This window comes from Rhinatrema bivittatum, chromosome 3 (genome assembly GCF_901001135.1).
Source record: "Rhinatrema bivittatum chromosome 3, aRhiBiv1.1, whole genome shotgun sequence".
Taxonomy (NCBI): Eukaryota; Metazoa; Chordata; class Amphibia; order Gymnophiona; family Rhinatrematidae; genus Rhinatrema; species Rhinatrema bivittatum.
This window is the reverse complement of record NC_042617.1, coordinates 412,225,166-412,246,667: the sequence shown is the minus strand read 5'-3', so window position 1 is coordinate 412,246,667 and position 21,502 is coordinate 412,225,166. Positions and strand designations below refer to the sequence as shown.

At 40.2% G+C, this 21,502-nt stretch overlaps 1 protein-coding gene across 2 annotated transcripts in view; it reads right to left on the bottom strand.

Moving 5' to 3' along the window:
• Window positions 1-21,502, bottom strand: part of LOC115087934 (collagen alpha-1(XXI) chain-like) — a 454,903-nt gene that overhangs the window by 214,879 nt on the left and 218,522 nt on the right. For both annotated transcript variants that reach the window (XM_029595690.1, XM_029595691.1), the window contains exons 11-12: window positions 7,521-7,574; window positions 6,916-6,969 (exon numbers count right to left, since the gene is read on the bottom strand). In XM_029595690.1, the coding sequence (XP_029451550.1) occupies window positions 6,916-6,969; window positions 7,521-7,574 (108 nt within the window). The remainder of the gene's footprint in view (window positions 1-6,915; window positions 6,970-7,520; window positions 7,575-21,502) is intronic.

The window sequence follows — 21,502 nt, the reverse complement described above, 5'->3', positions numbered from 1 at the left end:
GCTAACTCTGCCCTCCAGGCGGGGTGAGCGCTAACAAACAGCCCTAACTTCTTTAGCCTTTCCTCATAGGGGAGCCATTCCTTCTCTGCACTTTCTCCAGTGCAACTTTCTGAGATGCAGCAACCAGAACTGCACACAGTATTCAAGGTGCGGTCTCACCATGAAACAATGCAGAGGCATTATGACATCCACCACTTTATTCGCCATTCCTTTCCTAATAATTCCTAACATTCTGTTTACAAACTGAGCCAATGGTTTCAATGTGTTATCCACTATGACGCCTAGATCTCTTTCCTGGGTGGTAACTCCTAATGTGGAACCTAACTTTGTGTAAACACAGCAAGGGTTATTTTTCCATATATGCATCACCTTGCACTTGTCCACATTAAATTTCATCTGCCATTTGGACACCCAATCTTCCAGTCTCACAAGTTCCTTCTGCAATTTATCACAATCCATTTGAGTTTTAACTACTCTGCATAATTTTGTGACAACCACAAATTTGACTACCTCACACATTGTACCCCTTTCCAGATAATTTATAAATATATTAAAAAGCACCAGTCCAAGTACAGATCCCTGAGGCACTCCACTGTTTACCTTTTTCCACTGTGAAAACAGCCCATTTGATAAGGGTCCTGTTTCAGAAGCCTTTCTTGTTCTTTTAAAGAAACCATATCACTTTATCTGTTGGACATTATGATTCCTGATTTTATAAAAGCATTCTATCAATGTGATATTTTCAATCCTACATACTAGAAATTGGGCCATGATTTCATGTAACTACAGTGTTGTAGCACATGGAACAAAAATACCTGCAGTGTGACAATTCCCCTGAAAAGGGATGTGACAGAGTATACCAACAACTCCCCATTCCATCTTAAGGAGCCTAGTTCAGACTTTTAACCCACACCTCCTTAAGGCAGAAGACCACTCGGGATTCTGGGTGAAGGGAGGTTCCCTTTACCTTGCCATGAAAGACCAGGCCTAGAGAGCTAGGAAGGCCTCACAGGAGCTAATAGGACCTCAGGGGATATCCGTATGCTGTGTGTCTACCTAATGTGTGTGCCTGATGCAAGGTGAGCTATTACTTTGATTTATGCACATTTGATGCACTGTAAATAAATAATTGCATCCAAACCAAGTTAGTCAGATCTTGTGGCATTCCTGAAATACACTACATGTGGTGTCAGTTCGGGGATTCTTTTGGTTTGAAAGGGAAACACAAGTAAAAACCCACAGCCTCCAAGAAGAAGAAGAAAAAAAACTGCTTGCATTGTTTTTTCCCTAGGGCCTTCTGACTTCAGTTTCTACTACAGCAGGCCAAGGGGGCTATCTATCCCCACCTGAGCAATCAGGGGTCAAATAGTAGGATAGGGCTGGACAGGCCAGTAGCTGTTTTTTATTTTCTCTGCTTTATGTGAGTTATCTGTTTGGGAGCTGGCCCCAAAGAGAGATAAAATGGAACAGGTAATACAGGACCTGGCCACAGGACAGCAACAGCTGCAAAATGCTGTACAAACACAAACAGATAAACAGCAATGTCTACAAGACCAATTAACACAACAAAGCACAATCTTAACTCAACTAGCTGAGGTCCTGCAAGCGACTATGTCCAGAATAACTCAGGCACTTTTACCTTCACATATCCTGTTTAAGATGAAGGGAGAAGAGATCGCAGAGGTCTTTCTAAAGAACTTTGAATGGACCGCCTGCCTGTTGGCCTGGCCAGAGACTAACTGGACAACTTACCTGGCTAATTTACTCACAGGCAAAAGTCAATCCTATGAGTATGTCAAGGCTCCTATACCTCAGAGAGCGGGGTACTCCCCAGAATACTACCGGCAGCAGTTCTTACAGGTGGCTCTACAGCCCAAGGAGAGCCCCAGAAACCTCTCCCTTTGTTGAAAGATGTCAGCTGGACATCTTTCAGCTCATCAAATACTCCTGGAGCAGTTCCTAGAGAGTCTGGACAGGCCCATGTGGAATTGGGACTGCAGACATACTGGGCTCACCCTGGAGGGAGCCCTGGATGTGGTGGAAGCCTTCCACCAGGCACTGTCAATGCCTACTGGCATAAGGGGATTGGAGAGACATCCCATAACAGTGCCCTTGCAATGTACAGAAGACAGAGGACCTCAGCAACGAACCTCTGAGAAAGAAGCCTTGGCTGGTTCCAGACGCCAATCTCGTCCAGATGTTTTAACTGTGGACAGAAAGGGCACTTGGCAAAGGAGTGTCAGTATGGCCAAAGAATTTATGGACATTAGCCTAGTGACCCAGCCAACATCTGAGGAGCAAATGTGCATACTTAAAAATAACACTCTGAAGTAGTTCTTATGTTCTTCTTATGTTCTTAGTGATGATTCACAACCTGAAAGAACAAGGGGAATCCAGAGAGACAGGAACAATCCAGAAATGGGGCTTTGCAGGTCCTCTCTTTTTGTGCCCTTTGTGTGGAGAATGGGCATGAAGAAGACGGTAGAGTCTTTAAATGAACCTGGTAGGGCAGAATCCGGATCGGCCCTATGGTAGTGTGCTTTCTGTAAAACAGAAGGTCCTGCAAAGGAAGAATGCAGGTATTCCTGGATTCATAAGGCTTCCTAAATTCGCTAAGGGGAAGATTTTAATAGATATGCGTGTGCGTCCATGTGCTCGCGCTATCCGGCACGCACACATGGACATGCAATTTTATAACATGTGCGCACATGCTATAAAATCGGGGGGTCAGCGCGGGCAAGGGGGTGCACAATTGTGCACCTTGCAGGTGCCAAGCCCACGCCAAGCTGCGCTGCCTTCCCCCATTCCCTACCCCCCACCCCACCCCACCTTCCTTTCCCTTCCCCTACCTCTCCCGCCCTTCCCCCCTACCTTTTTCTGCTTTTTTCTTTTATTTCAAAACTTACTTCAGCCCTGACTGCCGGCATGTGTACCCCGGCACAGCGGCAAATGACCGCTGTGCCGGGAGCCTCTGGTCCCATCCCGCCCCGCTCCTTTTTGCAAGCCCCAGGACTTACATGCATCCCGTGGCTTTATGCGTATCACCGGGCCTTTTGAAAATAGGCCCTGCGCGCGTAACCTTTTGAAAATCTGTCCCTAAGTGAACTTTTTATTGTTCAATATATATTTGAGCCTACTACAGAAGTTGTATATAATTGCATAATTGTTTGCCTGGTTTTTAGGAGGGGGCAGATTTGAACTCAAAGCAAAATGTGCAATCTAGCCTGCTTTTCTGGGTTTGAGAAAAAAAAAGAGAGAGACAGAGACTCTTTGTAAGGCTCTTCAATAAGCAAACTATTTATACTACTGTAAAAGGGACAATTAGTAACTCGGGGTGAGGTTTTGGTGGTGGCCTAGGTTTTGGGGCAGTTTTACATGCATAGTCAGAGGTATGAGCACAGTAGATATTAGTGAAGATTTGATGTGATTTGGAGTGAGGAAAGGTACACAAAGATGAGATTTGTACAATGTACTCTCAACCTAGCTTGATAGCAGCTAGATAGAAAGTACATCAAACTAGGTTGAGAGTACAATGTACAAATCTCATCTTTGTGTACCTTTCCTCACTCCAAATCACATCAAATCTTCACTGATGTGTACTGTTCTCTTTGTACCTCTGGTTGTGCATGCAAAACTGCCCTCCAAAACCTAGGCCACCACCATAACCTCATCCGGAGATACTAGTTGCCCCTCTTACAGTGGTATAAATAGATGACTATGTGTGCCTCCCCAGAGGCTCTCTTTTTCCCTTCCTCTCTCTCTCTCCTGCCCAAAATGGGATTTGTGATTTTTATCATAAATTCCATTTCAGGCATACCGTCAGGAAAAGTAGTGTAGTTATTTCCAGCGTAAAATTGTGCGATAGCATGCATTATGCTATCACACGCAATGTTAAATACCCCTCATTTTCATAAACCCCCACCCAAATTTCTCCCTTTTGACTAAATTTTTAAAGTTTGCATATGTATCTCACGATGCGTTATGATTCGCAAGCGTTATCGCAGGTGTTAGGGCCCTAACACCTTTGATAAGGCCCTAACGTGATTTGATAAATGACCCTGTTACTTAGCCAACTAAGTCTGACTATTGACCCCTTGATTCTGTGATAAAACAGATGTTCAGTATTTTGGATCCATGCCCATTTTTGCTATTAAAGAATATGATTCCATGTATTAAAAGCTTTTTATCATAATTGTTAATCAATCGTTACAGTCTGGTGAAGTTCCAGTATTAAAACAGGCAATTATAAGGCCTGTCTTAAAGAAACATTCTAAATCATCACTGACTCTATCTATCGGCTGGTTTCCAATCTTTCTCTTAGCAAATATTGTAAAAATGGATCTTGATAATTTAGAAGATTTTTTAGAATTTAATATGATATTACACAAGGATCAGTTTGGTTTTTTCAAGGGTTATGTAACTGAGAGGTTCCTCGAAGTTGCTAGAGATTCCACGAAAGATCATGATTGAAAAAAACTCATTTTTTGAACTTCACACGCCATCCTGCCATTCACAGGAAGGCAATTATCATTTTGCTGCAGTTTTCAGTTTCTTGCATGTGAGCAAGCTTTTTCTTGTTTAACAAGCATCAAGAGTAAGGACAGAAATCGTCTCATTTCAGTTGATGAAATCCGTATGTGCTTATCAAGTTTGACACAGAATTAATTGTTTGTACAGTAACAAATGAGCACAGGTTTCACATTAATGATGTGCATAAAGAAGACATGCATACTTTGTTTCCTTCTGAGTTTTTAGCCTGCCTGTACAATTATTGTCGCCTTATTCGACATATAATCAAGTTTTATCTGTAATGTTTCCTATTCCTTCTTGTTTTTCCCCCTCCCAGTTATTGCACCCTGTTCTATGTACTTCTGTTTTTAAGTTCCATGTAAACCGATATGATGTTCTCATGAATACCGGTCTATAAAAGACTTTAAATAAATAAATTAAAGAAGTATATTTGACTCTTTAATTTTAATTTAAAAAATGATACTTTTTATGCATGCATAGGCCTATAAAAGAAATCACAAGTTTTTAAAATTTATGGAGTGGGATCTAAACAAAAAGTGGAGGCTAATAAGTTAGCCAAAATAAACAGATCCACAGAAAAATATTCTCTACTCAAAAGATCATTGACAATTATTATTGGATTATTATATCTACAACTTACTGTTAAACAGGGGTTCCATAAGACCCTAAAATTATTTCAAGGTGAGAAAGGCTGAGTTAGAGCACTAAAAAATTGAAATACTTGTCCAGTTGACATCACTTCCGCATTTGACGCTATTTCCCATGCAAATTTGTTAATGAAATCGTGTGAAATGGGCGTAGGTGGAGTAGTGCTGCAGTGGTTTCAGTCATAATTGGATGGGTGACAGCAACAAGCTTATTTTAATAATACTAGTTCAGAATGGTTTCCTGTAACCATGGGGATTCCACAAGGCACTGTCATCCCGTTTTGTTCAATATAAACAAGCATACTGCTACGATTCCTCCTGTAGCTGTGCCACAGGAGGCATCTCACCTTTTTTGGAGGCCGCTCCGAAGCCAGGGTCTCGCCTATGAACTATACAGGATTTGCGCCAGGGCCTGGGAGGCCTTCGAGGTCCTTGTGGCCTGCCTGAGGCTTGCTTGGGTCTGTATGGACTTCCTGGTTTGGGCCACACCCTTTTCCTTAGGGGCTGGCCCACAGCACTTCTCATCAGTTATAGGGCCAGCTAGGTGTGGCCATCCAAACTCCTCCCAGTGAGTTGCCTGTCTACAGCAGTATAAAAGGATCTTCATTTCAGTTCTTGTTTGCCTTTGGATTGAGTCTCACAGTCATCTGGGGATCCACAAGCTGAGCTTTCTAATGCTATAACCATTATTAATAATTGGATGAGTTAAAAGGGGCTTGTTTTGCATTATAGTAAAACTGTGATTCTAGGGTTGGCTAAAAGCATTTTGCCAATACTACCTGTGAATTTCATATTATATGGCCATTCTGTGGAATTAAGAATAAGACCCATAACTTAGGTATGCTGTTAGATTCTAGTCTTTCAATGTAGTCCCAAATAAATAATGTAGCCAAGATCTCCTTTTTTAAGTTGAAATTGATTCATCCTTTGAAGTATATATTAAATATCTAGTATTGATTTTTGGATGGTAGTCCAGACTATTGTGTTAAGTAATCTTGATTATGGCAACTCTCTATATTTAGGGTTGCCTAAACATGCCCTCCAGGTTTTGGACTTGTCACTAAATGCTGCTATCTGCATGGTATATGCATTAGACTGGGGAACGACATTGACTCTTTATAAGAAAGAATTACATTGGTTACCAATGATGGAGAAGATTCCGTTTAAGGTACAGACTAATAAGGGTGTGCACTGTTTTTTTTTTTTGTTTTTCCAAGTCATTTTCATTTTGGGTCATTATCTGTTTGATTTCATTTTTAAATGGGTTTGGGGGATGCTCATTTCGGGTTTCTCAAATTTCAAAGTTAGTGCACCCTAAGGGAACTTAGCAACATGAAGTGTGCCAGCATGAGATGGATAGATTCTCTTCTGCCAGCAAAGACTTCAGGGGTTTCTTGGAGGGTATGTTTTTTTTTCAGAAACCTTAGTGCATCATTCCCTATGTAAAAATGTGGGTGTCCTGCAGCACAGTCCTCATTTCACTGTTCTGTACATTCATTTGAAATGCATCTTTTTGATTCTCAAAAACACTTGAATAAATATATTAAGAATACACATGGCATTTGAAACTTTAAAATTAAATGACAGTATTGTCTCTACATTGTAGATATGTTAATGTAAAATTAGTGTATGAATAACATACGTTTCTTTGGTAATCTTTATAATTAACATTGCAACCATTATTTATTTATTTTTTATTTTGCTTTCATCTGTTTTAGCAAACCTAAATTTATATTACCTTGTTACCGTCTCTTCCTACTTCACCCTTATAGCCTGGCAATCCACGTGGTCCCTAAACAAAGATAAAGAATGCATCACAATTAATTATCCTTTTGGTTCACAAAATTAGCAGTGGTGCTATTAATCATTTAGAGGGTAATTTTCTAAGTGTGTGTTTTTTGGATAAAGTCTATGTTTACTTTTCATGCACAGACTTAACCCTGAATTTTCAAAGCAAAACGTATGCGCATAAATTAGCTCTGACAAATTCACGGGTAATTGGCTCAGTACACACACAGACTAACTCAGGCAAAGTGATACCTTCTCTTCAGAGGGAACGAATTGGTGGATAAACTTGTGCACATAAATACATTTTAAAGTAAAAACATATGTGCAGAAGTTCCACCTCTGCCTCCTTGGAATGCCTCTACATGATGCACACAAGTGCATGTGGAACTGGGTTACATGCATACTTTCATAAATGCCAAGCCCTGGGCTGTTTTCCAACAGTCATTTACATGCATAAAACTTGGTTTTATGCACATAAATGGCTTTGAAAATTCAGCCTTTGATTAAAGAAAGCAAAGCAAATGGTACAATGTCTTTTATTAGATCCAAAATTACCTGAACACCTGGGGAGCCTGGTATACCTGAATTTCCTGGCAATCCTTGAAATCCCTTGGAAAATAAGACACCAAAACAGTTCAGTTAAAACTACGTGGTAAAGGTTAATGATTCACTTATGATTTCAGGCAACGCATACTTTATAGATCATTTTTGGACTGTGATCATTTTATAACTATTGGTCAACAGAGGCTTGGATTAAAAAAAAAAATCATACCCTTTTCACCAAATTGCAAAAGGTGGCAGTAAACAAAACAGTTTGTCATCTAATAAAGATAAATTAATTATCAAACTGTTTTCAGTTTTCCGTTTGTTTCCCCTTAGCTAAATCTCAAATACAGGAAAATTTGTAAAGTACACATGTAGAGAAAAATGAATCTAATGACAAAGTCTTCAAGTATGAAGCTTATGTCCCTCTCTCATCTTCAGGAAGAAACAGGATACAACGCAAAAAAGAAAACATCTCCAAAATCAATTATACGTTATATCATCACTTCTCTGAAGCACCATGTCAAGACTAAATATATATATATAATCTGCCATACTCATAATACAATTTAATTATAACATTAAATACTCAATAATAGGTTTATGGTTTCTTAGAAATTTGCAACTTATCACCACAGTGGATATATATATATATTCAACACTACAAAATAATAACACACAAAATAACACAAAACACATTTATTCTCACTATTATAAGAAATGCCTGCAGAATGTCCCTTAAGCTTCAAAAGCTTATTATCTAGAAACATTTTTGCATCATCATACTTCACAATGACATACTCTTGCTGTTAATGATTGTAATGCAACTGAAAAAGAAAACCGGCCCATTGTGTTTTGCTAAAACTTTTGAAATCGAAATTCATGTCTATTAATTCTATATATGCAGATAAATTAATGGGTCAGACAATGTATTAGGAATGCAAATGACTGATTTTATGTGTTCAGTTTGTAATTCTGTCAAAGCTATGAAATGCATATCAGTGTATTATTTCATTACTGTTGCATTTTTATAAAAGATAATAATGTGAAAATTAAGACAGTTATAAAAACTAACAAAAAAGACAAAACACTGATATGAAGATTACAGATGATCCAGTTTGGCCTTTAGGGATTCATAATTATGGGTTCACAACCGAGGAGTCTAATAATCTGGGATTCATTTTCATTTTTTTTTATTCATTTCAGTGATCAAAATTTTATCTCAAGGATAGCAGATCACACAAATCATATTTGGGGAGATATTCTATGGAGATAATTTTCAAAGAGTTACATGGCGGATGTGCAGAAACCATGTGTGTACTGATGTGATCACATGTAATAGTGAGCACATACTAACTGTAAATAGGCATGTTTGGGGCATGGTTTACGAGCATTCATGCATTTTCAAAGTTTATAAACAAAGTATATGTATACATCATCCACTCTGTTTAGATGCTTTTACACCAGCTAGTTAATTCAAACCTTCCTTGTCTTTTGGGACCTGATGCTTTCAATGATGGCTACTGGTGGAGCTTGCATATTGTAGATTATTGGCAGTTCTTGGATAGTGTGTGCAGTGCTTGTGTGGTAATGATTTATTTTTCATTTGATGCCCTTATTTTTTCTATGTTTGTTTTGCCAATTTGTCTCTCTGTATGTTTGAAACTTTGTTGTTTTTTTTTCCTGCCTTTGTGTGCCTTTCAGTGTGTGTCACTCTATTTAGGAGAGTGTGTGTGTGTGTGCGTAGCTGCTTGTGGGCTGATGTAACTGGAGGTGGTGGTTGGGGATGTGGTGTAACTGGTTGGGGTGAGAAGTGCAGCAATGAGTGCTATAAATGTGTGGATCCTGCAGGAGCTGCATATGCAGAGGGAGAGACAACAGTGGAGGAGAAGGAGTATAGGTTCCAAATAGTTTTTGGATCTCTCTTAGAAGCATAAGAAGGCAAGTGGTGCAATGCTGGGTCTGAACAAGTCCATCGAGCCCAGCAACCTGTCTTACACAGCAACCAATCTGGGTCACAAGCAAGGGCAGCTCAGGACAATCTACTGCCTGAGGCAAGGGATGAAATAGCATTCCCCCCCCCAGGTCAAATTACTGAGGAGGCCGGGGAACAGGAGTTTACCCATTCAGTGATTTGAAATGCTAGGGAAGTGGGAAAAGCAGGGGTCAGGGGTCCCAGAGGAGTGGCAGATAAAGTGTCAGTGATATTTCTAGGGAACTGGTAAACCTACCAGAATCCTCCGGGCAGGTACAAGGATATTAGGTGCACTAAGGGAACCTTACAATCATGAGCCACCAACCCTCCTCCACACACACAATTTAAAATTATGCATTTACTTTAAAGTGACTTATCCACTTCCCCAATCCAAAAAGAGGGATTTTACATGAAAAGAGCATTCAGCCTTCTGAGATAAAAATATCATTTATATCATGCCAATCGGAAAACCCTGTAAAGAATACACTTGGAATTCATACGGTATTAGGCCTACTGTAAAGCGTGTTGGCTAGCCCATCAGATAGCCATGAGAAAACTGAGTTCTGAGTGCAATATAGTAAACCTTGCATATCAAAACAGCACTAAATGCCAGCACTCAAACAGAAAGAAGTCTACCTATGAAAAGGCAACACTGCAAATATTACAACAGAAAGCAACAGAAGTATAGTGAGACCAATCGTTGAATAAGAAGGTCTTTATTAAGCACAAAATTGATTAAAATACTCTTGCCCAACTCTGGCCGAGTTTCGCCTTAATTAAAGGCTTCGTCAGGGGCTTATGAAAATATGGTTTGAATAATGGTAGCAGTATCCAAACAAAACTGTGCAAAGTACAGCAGCTGACTTCTAAACTGCTGTCATGCTGGATCAAGAGCACTGGTCTTTTAAAGGACTACAATAAAGTATTTCATTTATGAAAGAACAGTGCCATAAGGATCATTTTATTATGAAATGAATCATGGTGGGTCGCACATAATTACCCTAACAATAGAGTGTTCGGACTGTGCGAGGTGATTTGTTGTAAAGATACTTCATACAGTTTTGTTTGGATACTGCTACCATTATTCAGACCATATTTTCATAAGCCCCTGACTAAGCCTTTAATTAAGGCGAAACTCGGCCAGAGTTGGGCAAGAGTATTTAATTCAGTTTTTGGCTTAATAAAGACCTTCTTATTCAACGACTGGTCTCACTATACTTCTGTTGCTTTCTGCATTTTGAGACCGTCCTCTGCTGTTTTTTCTTTTGGACTAAATATTAGGGATGTGAATCATATTTCTGACGATTGAAAATATTGTACGATATTTTCAAAGTCATCAAAAATCAGGGGCTCCCCAAAACCGATAGGAAAACCCCATGAAATTGCTTGTGGGGTTCTATTATCATTTTGGGGGAGGTCGGGAAAAATGGCAAACAAAAACAACCCCTAAACCCACCCCGACCCTTTAAAACAGCTCCCTTAGCTTCCCCCCACCCTCCTAACCCCCCCCCCCAAAACATTTTAAAATTACCTGGTGGTCCAGGGGAGGTCCCGGGGGCGATCTCCCGCTCTCGGGCCGTCGGCTGCCACTAATAAAAATGGCGCCGATGGCCCTTTGCCCATACCATGTGACAGGCTATCCATGCCATTGGCCGGCCCCTGTCACATGGTAGGAGTAATGGATGGCCCGCACCATTTTTAAAGATTATCATAGCAATACTCAAAAGCCATTTACCGCATAAGTGTACTTAACATAGGTAAATCCTATGGCAATTCAATGGCATGTATTGTAACAATTTTCAAAAGCCCACTTTCACGGGTAAAGTGCATTTAAATATGTAAACATCAGTTTTAAGCGTATAAATGCTTTTGAATATCAGGCCCATAATGCTCAAGGTGCATGGATCTGTATAAATGTATTATGATATTCTCTGTTTTTGTTCTTTTTTCCTTTCCAAATAATCCCTAACATTCTAGTAGTCTTTTGTGACTGCTGTAGCACACTGAGCCAAAGATTTCAAGGTATTACTCACAAGGACTCCAAGGTCCTTTTTCCTAACACAAAACACAGCATCATTACTTGTAGTTGGATTATTTTTTTGCTGCATTAGGTAGTAAATTAAATAATACTACTGCCAGTATATAAAACTCTACTTACCTCTCTACATTTTTGCACACTGAACCTCTTAGCATGAACCAGAAATGGAAATGATCTAATCCATTTTGCTCATTCTACTTTTACCCAGAACTTAATTCTAGTGTTAGGTTCCATTTTCCATATTACAAGAGAATTATATGTAGAATAAAAACTTTGATACGACAAAAGCTCATATGCCTCACAGGATAGAATAAGCAACAAGCTAATGTCCTCATCAGGGGAATTGTCTCCAAAAGGGTAAGTTTTTGCACATACCATTACAAGAAGGAATATCTCTTTTAAGCCAGGATATTGTGGATATGATGTCAATCTCTCAAATGTATTGCTATTAATGCCCTTCTTAATACTTGCATTTACCAAAGACAGCTTCCTTATGGAGTTCATAGGCTGAAATATGTGCAACATATCAAGAAATGCATGGAACTACTTTTTAATCAGGCCAATAATGACCAATGCGATTGTGACTATTTCTGTGTCTTTTTGCCACATTTTCTTGGTCTCTGAATGCATCTTATGGCACTTAAGGATTCCCTCTCTCTTTTTATTTATTTATTGATATTGTAGTTATCAAAAATATTTTTTTCAAGTAGTTTGGGTAATACCAGGTTTTTAAGGTTTGATAAAATAAACATATATTTTTAATGTTTGACATATAAAATTGGTTTATTAGTGTTCCTTACTGGTACTTGAGATATATATATATATATATATATATAGATAGATAGATAGATAGATAGATAGATAGATAGATATAGATATATTGTATATAGTATGAAAAAATAAGGCAGTGAATATACTTGCCATGATGTGAGTACATACAGTAAATATAGAAGAATAGGAACACTTTAGGGATTGGCACAAAAATAACAAAAAAATCTATGTATTAATTTTTTATAATTATATAAAATAATAGAGGTGTTCAGTCGTTTGCAATGAAATAGGAAATAAAGATGATATTTCCTATTTTTTTGCATTTTGGGAAGGAAAAAAAATGAAAGGAAAGCCCACAAAATTTTGTGTGGTTTTCCTATAATTTGTATTTTATCAGGAGTGCACATCTAGGAAAAAAAAACCCCCAAACCTGCTCCAATCCTTCAAATTTTATTAAATATAAATCCTCCCAAGACTCACCCAATGTCCCTGGTGGTCTAGCGGGGTGCTCTGGAGTGATCTCCCTCTCTTGGCCCATCGTCTGCCAGTAACTAAAATGGTGCCGTGGTCCTTTGTCCCTTACCATGTGACAGGGGCTACCGGTGCCATTGGTCAGCCTTTGTCACATTTTAAAAATGTAAAAGTGATTACAAATCGGCTATAATCAATCAGTCATATTTACTATCCCCTCAGTCTTTTCAGTCCTTTTATTTCCTCTTGTAAACTTCATAATGCATGTTTATATCTTTGTTATATCCCTTATTATGACCAAGGTCCTCTAGTCACAGCCTTTCCAATTGAAACCACTGTCTCTCTCCTTGCTATTTGCCACTGTAAATATTAACAACTCCTTCAGAGTAGAATTTAACACCATATGCAGCATGGTGCTCTAGTATAAAACAACTTTTGGGGGAGGTCCAGTAAAAGATAATATGGTTGATCATTATTTCAACTGAACTTTTCAAAATCAGGAGTCAGTTAAACAGTTTTACACTATAAGAATGTGAATAAGTAAAACATAACTATCTGAGCAGAACTACAGGCCAATCTGGACCTTAAGAAATCTTAGGCCTGGATTTATCAAAATGCACTAAATATTGCATACAGTAGGAAAAGGGGCATGTTTTATGGTAATAGGCAGTTTATTGCAATTTGCACTAATACCTATGTGAAGTGCTAAGATAGCAATAACTTTTTTGTGATAAGTGCCAGAATTGTTGTATTTCCTACATACAACCACTGGGGTGGGGGGAGAGAGAGAGAGAACCTAGTCATAATTCCCTCATACTAGATTGGTATTTATATCTCTATAGGAGACCCACCTAGTAACTGGAGGTGAGGTTTAGGTATTAGTGTAGGGGTTAGGGGCCACTTTGACATTCAAAGTGAGACGTATGAACAGAACAATGCTCTCTTGTGAAGATTTGATGACCTTCGGAGTGAGGAAACTCACACAAAGATAAGATTTGTGCAATGTTCTCTCAACCTAGCTTGATGGACTCTCTACCTGGGTAACATCAAGCCCTGATAGCTAGGCTGGCTCTCCAGGAGCTTAAAACAGCATTAAAGCCGTGCAATACGGATTCACAAAACTGTGAGCCCAGCCCACTTGGCCACAAATCCCACCCCAAAATCCTCCCCTTTTTCTCATTTGCATCGCACCATGCGTTATGGTGCTTTCACACACTTTAAGGCATTTTCACATGCGTTAAAGGCATTTGTTGCATGCGAAAACGCCTTAATGCATGCAAAAACGCCATATAGCACTTTGATAAATGACCCCCTTAGACAGCTTAAGCAGTCAGGTCATTTTTTTAAGTCCTTACTTGAAAAGTTTTGCAGAGCCTCTACTACTCTGCTCTTGATCCCATGTTCTTTTTTTGTTTAGAAGATACTTGGAGTATAACAAAATTAAGAGAGCTTAGATTAATATTATAACAATTATTGAAGTAGATAAACAGTTTTTTGAATTAAATATCTTGTAGAATGATGGGTGAACTAGTTTGCACTGAACTCAAATAAGGAGAGGCTACAATCAACTTGCCAGGTTCTTGTGACCTGGTTTGGCCTTTTTTGGAAACAGGATACTGGGCTTGATGAACCCTTGGTCTGACCTAGCATGGCAATTTCTTATGTTCTTATGAATGCATCAAGAACATTCATGACATGATTCAACTCAATATTTGCCTTGCTCGGATTTTTTTGATCGGATTTAGATGCACATGTTGGCAGAGTACATCCAAAATATTCAAAGATTTGTACTGGCTTCCAATATTTGGAATAGCTTTTACTAGTATATATGCATACCAATCAAAACTAATAATAAGAAATCTAGATTATTCACAAAAGGAAAAAAAAGAATCCTAATCAGATTCAAACCAGATCAAAACTAACTCTGATTATCCAGTAAATCTGAGTCAGAAATATCCAGATCTAGACCTGGATTTAAGCAAAGACATAGAAATTTCATTCATCTTTATTTTTGTTTAGTTAGTACTAGAATTGTTCAGTTCTCTGCTTCTGGTAAATTTCTGTTCCTTCAATACTAGCAAACATATTTTATTATATCAATAACTAGTAAATACAAAACAAGTACATATTTAACTTACAAATACTAAATAGTTAGAAAAGACATTTTTTTTTTGGCAATACTAGTCACATGGGAAAATAGTTTTCTTTTCCATAAAATAATTTTGCAATCCTAAAGTTCCATTTTTTTTAAAATGAATGTCCATACATTTAGGAAACATTTTCAACTGAACTCTACAAGAGGCAGAGATCCAGTCAAGTTCCCGGTGGACTGGAGTGACATGGTTCTCCTTTTTAGAATTGGTAAGCAGACACATAGCAGCCTTTTGGGCTTACGAACAATGAGAGACTTGGAAACTTGGGAAGGTTATAGAAAAAGAGTGCTATAGTAAATAAAACATAAAGGAATATGAGCATGAATGTGAATTCTCCAACGGGAAGCAGGATGAATCAGCCACATAAGTGAGTTATGTCATTTGATGGCACTGACATGATATTTAGATTTTTTTTTATATTAGCTCTCTCAGAGCCAGAAAAATCTAGACTTCCTGTGCTGCAGCTACCTCACAAAGTCCCTCAGTTTTTGTTTTTTTTTTTAATCCAAGCTACCATATGGATGTGGTTCTGTTCTAAGTTACATTTTACTTTAGCCACTGAAAGAGTTTCCTTTTTCTCTTCTAGTTCCCTCTTTTTCATCTGAGTCCATGCAATACCAAAAAAAACCCCAAAACAACTATAATTCAATGATAAGCTCAAAGGGGAAAGACAGGAGTAATATAAGGAAATATTTCCTGTGATAATCCAAAAAAACAAACCACTATAGGTCAATAATTAGACCTCAAAACCAAGTGCAAAAATATCCTACATTCTCAATCCGTTTACCAAAAAACTGAATCCATATATTATATATAATAGAGATTTGCTTCGGGTAAAAAATCTTGTGTCTTTCTTCGTTTCGGGGCCCCCCACGGGAATTTCGTTTTTCCCGTGGATCGGGGGTTTTTTTTCGGGGGCCCCAATTTTCGGGTTAGTGCGCACTAACTCAAAATGAATTTTTTCTGAAATTTTGGAAAAAAATCAATCTTTTTTGGTTCTCCTGAACAATTCCGAATTAGGAAATTTTGTTGACATTGCCTAATTCAGGAAAAACAATTGCACATCCCTAATATATATATTTTAAAAGTTAAGAAGACTGAAACCTATGGTTATAATATGATGTAGGTACCAAATAAGCATTTATTTGTGCAGGACCAAATCAATGTTTGAAAGTCTCCTTAATTTTTTTAAATTAAATATGTACTATACATATTCTGTTTTTTGGTAGGAAGGTTGGGAACATATGTTATTTTTTATACTTGGTTTTGAGGAATTATTTCTTCACAGAATGGGATATAGATGCATGGAGTAACTCCCCAATAGTGGTGGTGGAAAAAGAAAAGAGAATTAAAGAACACATGGAGTCAACACTAATGATCTTTAGTTGAAAGAAAGTGAAAGCAAAAAGAGATCAAGTAGTCAGTGAAATAGTGCCCCAAAGTATTCCCCTATTTATCTGGCCCACCTTAAATCCACTAAGGAGAGTATGCTCTAAGAGACAGATCATGCAGGGCAGATGGGGCTCAGAGGGCATAACCAGAGACTGGGAAATAAGAGCTTGGATCCAGGTGGGGATAAGCAGACCAGGCCCAAGTCTACAAAAGGAAGGCAGCTCCTGTAAAGTAACACTATCCAAACACTAAGCTGAGATAAAGCAGCACAAACTATGAGTAAAGAGAGAGGTAAAGGCAGTCTACTGTTATGTCTATGAGTGAAGCTGTGAATAAAGATTATGTTTTAAGAAAGCTAGAGTCAGACTAGTTTTGTCTCCAGGCCTGTGGGAATCACTGTTTGTTCCCACATAGAGACAGTGGTAATGCCACCGGAAAGGATTAAGGGAAGAATAAATGTTGCGATGCGGCCCGTGGCTGGAGTTACGAGCCACCTCTTACCTCTTGCGACCCAGAGGCCGCAGAAGCCGGGATCTTTCCCGCGGCCTGGAGCCACCCCAGAACACCCATGTTGCTCCTCTTCACCGCAGCAGGAGCCGTGAACTTCGGTGTCCTCTTCGCGGCCTGGAGCCACCACCCACGCCGTCTCCCGACTGGCCTGGAGGCCTGCTTCGCAGCGGCAGGGATGCCGCCTTGCTCTGCCTCCCACATCGGGCCTGCTCCAGTGTCCTCAGCAGCAGCATGGCCACTGTCCAGGGTCCTGCTTTCTGTTCCTGCTCCTCCTAGGGGGCAGGCTCGCGGCTCTTTCCCCTTCTTAAAGGGATAACAGAGGTGGGGTCCTCCTGGCCCATCTGTGGACTCCTCCCTGGGCGTTGTCCTTTTCTGCCCTATAAAAGGACTCCTTGCTCATTCACTCATTGCCTTGGCAAGGAGCTAGTCATCTGAGACCAGTCCTCCTTAGGACTCCTCCGCTTCCTGTTCCTGCCTGGCATTCCTGGTCTCTGAAATCCATGTCTCATCTTCCAAGTGGCCCTGATGTCTCATCTTTCAAGTGGTCCTGATGTTCCATCTTCCAAGTGGTCCTGACGTCCTTGTCTCCTTGGCTGCGCAAGTCTCCTGTTGATCCTGGCTTTTAACCTCCCTTCCACTGAGTCCCGCCTCAGTGCTCCGGCTCAGAGTCCTGTCTCTGGATACCTGGCTCTGAGTCCCGTCTCCAAGCTTCTTCCTTGAACTGTGTCTGGGTCTTTGGAGCTCCTTGCTCTTGCCTTCGTCTCCTCCATGTGTGAGTTCCAAGTCTTCATCTTCATTCCAAGATCCAAGCTCCAGTGCCTTTGGCCTTCGTCTACCTTGCGTCCTGCCTCATGTCCGGCCTGCCGCCTCTGCTGCTCCCTGTGGCAGGTCTGAAAGGGCTTGGAGTGGAGGACCACTCAGAGACCAACCTTACGAGGTTGGTCTCACAAAGGCATGCAGGTCAGCAGGGGCCTGGCCGTCTCTACTCCCAGATGAGGTACGTCTTACCACAGGGGCACACACCTCTCGCCCCCTAGCACTCTTCAGTCCCAGTGCAACAGTAAATGGGCCTAATCTTCCTGAGACACAATTCTGATGAATTTTCAAAAGCTAAGGCAACAGAGACAGAAAAGTAATGGTTCAAGAATATAGCCTTGAGAAATAACATAAAGGAGAGGTACATGAGTGGATAATTACTCTTGTATTGTCAGATAGGTATTAATGAAAAGAAAAGAAGGCCACTCGAAATTAGACTGTAGAAAAGCTTTAAACTCTTCAAAGTAAGTCTAAAAACCTGGCTGTATAAACAAGCCTTTTATAAGCAGATTGATGAGAACAAATAAGCACATATGTAAATAAGCACCAAGCATTCAACTCTATTAAAATTTCTTTCTCCTATCTCCTATTACATATTAGAATGTTAACTTTATATAGGAACTGTTAAGAAGTTTTTATTCCATCCAAAATATAAGCAAACTCAACATATAGCTTTGATATTAAAAAAATGTTACCGTTCCCTAATGGCACACCAATATGTTATCTATACCAATCAACTTCTAACCCCATTTTGTGCCTTTTGTAAACCGTTGTGATGGCTAATTAACTTAACGACGGTATAGAAAGGTTTTTCAATAAATAAATAAGATATTCCAACCTTACATTCAAGGTGACTTAATAGAGTTAAATAATCCAGGATATTAAAGGCAGTACTGAAGTCTAGGTGAACAAGGAGGGAATAAGAACCACAAGCAGTATAAAGGAGGAAATTATAGCCTACTTAAATAAGTATTGCCTCGGTGATATCTGTAATTAGGAAGCTAGAACAAAAGCAGGTGAGAATAGATGGTGGCAAGATGAATCTGGGATGGGGATATATCTCAGAAAAAGAATAGTGAACAGAGGATAGAGTGAAATGAGGACTGAATTTGGGTGACCCAAATTTCTAGTTAGTTAAGTCTTTTTCCAGTCATTCGTAAAATGATCCAGATAGTAGATGCTTTCCATAAAGTGTCTCATTTGAAATGTATTCTCTTCTTTCTGCTGTTCTTCAATAGAAACTTTTACAGAAAAATCTCTAAATTGAGTATTACATTCCTCCTAATCATTTCTCTGGCATTGTGATACTTTCTACTTAACAAATAACATTTAAGACACAGGCTTAATAATTGCTGGAAGAAAATGTCCCTTTGGCCCTTTGGCTCCTGGCAAATAAGATGATGTTTAATTAGGTAAGTCCGAGCTGCTATGGGCAAAGAAATCCTCAATTCAGACAGTTTGTTGCAATGAGGTGAGGTTGGCACTGTTCAACTGGTGACCCAGATGGGCCCCCACAGACAGCAGGCAGACTAGCAGGAACTGGGACCGGATCTGAGATTCACCTTTCCTAGCTCCTTCCTCTGCACTTTGAGCCTTTAGATACAAGGGCTGGATGGACATAGGCGAAGGTCCCATAGAGAACAGACAAGGCCAAGGAGCAGGCTGAGGTCAGGGCAGGCGGAAAACAGGCCCAGTCGGGATGCAGGCAGTGCTCAGGGCAGGTGGCAGACAGGCACAGTCGAGATGAATTAGAAAACTGAGTTATTCCTCTGTTTTTTTTTAAGACGTACCTGCTAAATAAAGGTGTTTGTCTAAAAAATGTAGCCCATCACAATCAGGCCGATAAAGTAAGGAGCGGTAGGAAGAGCTGCGTTAGTGCCGGGCGCACCCGCGGTTGCCACACGCACAGTTCGGCTCACCTACCGCTCGATACTGTATTTAAATTGCTTGCAAATGCAAGCCGCGTCCAAGAAGCGTCGGTGAAGCGTTAGGCCCACGCAACCCATTTTACTGTATAGAGCGCTATACAGTATCCTGGGTGCACTGGCCTAACACTTCACGGACACGCTGGTATCTGTCATTTCAAATGACATTTGAAATGACAGGTACCAGGAAGTGGACGGTTCTCCTACGCTCGAAATTGCCAGTCCTCTCTCCCCTCCTCCCGAAGCAAGGCGCGAAAAGCAGCCTTGCTTTGGGAGGAGGGGAGAGAGGACTGGCAGTGTAAAGCAACGACTTACTTTTTTCACAGCCCTCCTCCGGAGATGGACATCGGCGGAGACGGACCGCGGCTCCCCTGCCTCCCGGCGAAGATGGATGCCTGCACGGGTGAAAGCAGCCCCTGTGCGTGCAATTGGGCCCGCTCAAGACGTGACGTCACATGTCGTGACGCCAAACGTCATGACGTTACGCCTTGAGCGGCCCAATTGCACGCATAGGGGCCACTTTCGCCCGTGCAGGCATCTATCTTCGCCTCCGGGAGGCAGGGGAGTCGTGGTCCGTCTCCGCCGATGTCCGTCTCCGGAGGAAGACTGCAAAAAAAGTAAGTCGTTGCTTTACACTGCCAGTCCTCTCTCCCCTCCTCCCGAAGCAAGGCTGCTTTACGCGCCTTGCTTCGGGAGGAGGGGAGAGAGGACTGGCAATTTCAAGCGTAGGAGAACCGTCCACTTCGTTGCTACTTTTTTTTTTTTCGCTTTTACGCTTTTTTAGATTTTTCCGCTTTCATTGCTTCGGGAAGAGGGGGGAGAGGACTGGAGCTGCCCTGGAGACCAGCACCCATTGACGCGGCCAGGGCAGGTGAGCGGGGGCTGGGGGAAAGTTTGCCGCCTACCCTTACCCCTGCCTCTAACGCAGGGGTAAGGGTAGGCGGTAAGTTAGCAGGTTAAACGCGCGGCAAAACGGCAGGGTAAAAAAGCGATAGTCGGGGCACGCATTACTGTATGGGAGGGAATAGCTAATTCGATCATTTACATCTAATATACATGCCGCGGGCGGAAGGGGTTACCCGGTGATTTAAAGAGGCGGTAAGAATCGGTTAAAGGGGATTGTGTATCGCAGGAAGGGCTAACGCAGCCGGAAAGTGAGTAGAAAGCGGGTTAGGAGCGGGGTAAACGCGGCCACACTTTACTGTATTGACCTGATTATGACTTAAAGACTGGTTCTCTACACACAGCACCCTCAAGCAGTTGTCCCTCTAAACTGAATCCCTAAGTGGGCTATATTGCAGTAGCAAATTTAACTGGAATTGATTAATTTAGTACATTTCCATTTAACTATTTAAACAAATTGTTCTCATTACTTAGATTAATATGGAATACTTTGATTTTTCTTCAGTCCTATTCTTTACTCTTGAGCATTCATGGCCCTATGCCCTGCAAAGTTAATTTTAAAAAAGGTTTCCATGTCCATCAATAGCCCCTCTTTGTCCAGAATGACTCACTTCTAGGAAAAGTCTTTTTCACTGCCAAATTGTAAGTTTGCTGAAAGGTTACAGAATTATTCTATTTTTCCTTACATGATTCATTAATATATATGTAGGGAAGTTCCCGGAAAGATGTAAAGCAATAAAATGAAAAGCAGAAACAATGCACTATGGAAAACCTACTACCAATTTTTAAAAAACTGTACTTGAAACCTATATTAATATTCTTTGTATTTAAAAAGCATTTTAAAATACTTTTATGCATATCTGAGGTAAGAATATTATCTGAAAAGGCCAAAGTGATAATACAGAATAAAGTAATATCAAGTTCATAACCAGTAGTGCAGATTTTAAACTTAATTTAAAAAAAAATCCCCCCAAAACAGCAAGCAATACTTATACTTAGTGATAAGTAATAGCTTCAGAATAGGAAATCCTCTTAATTTA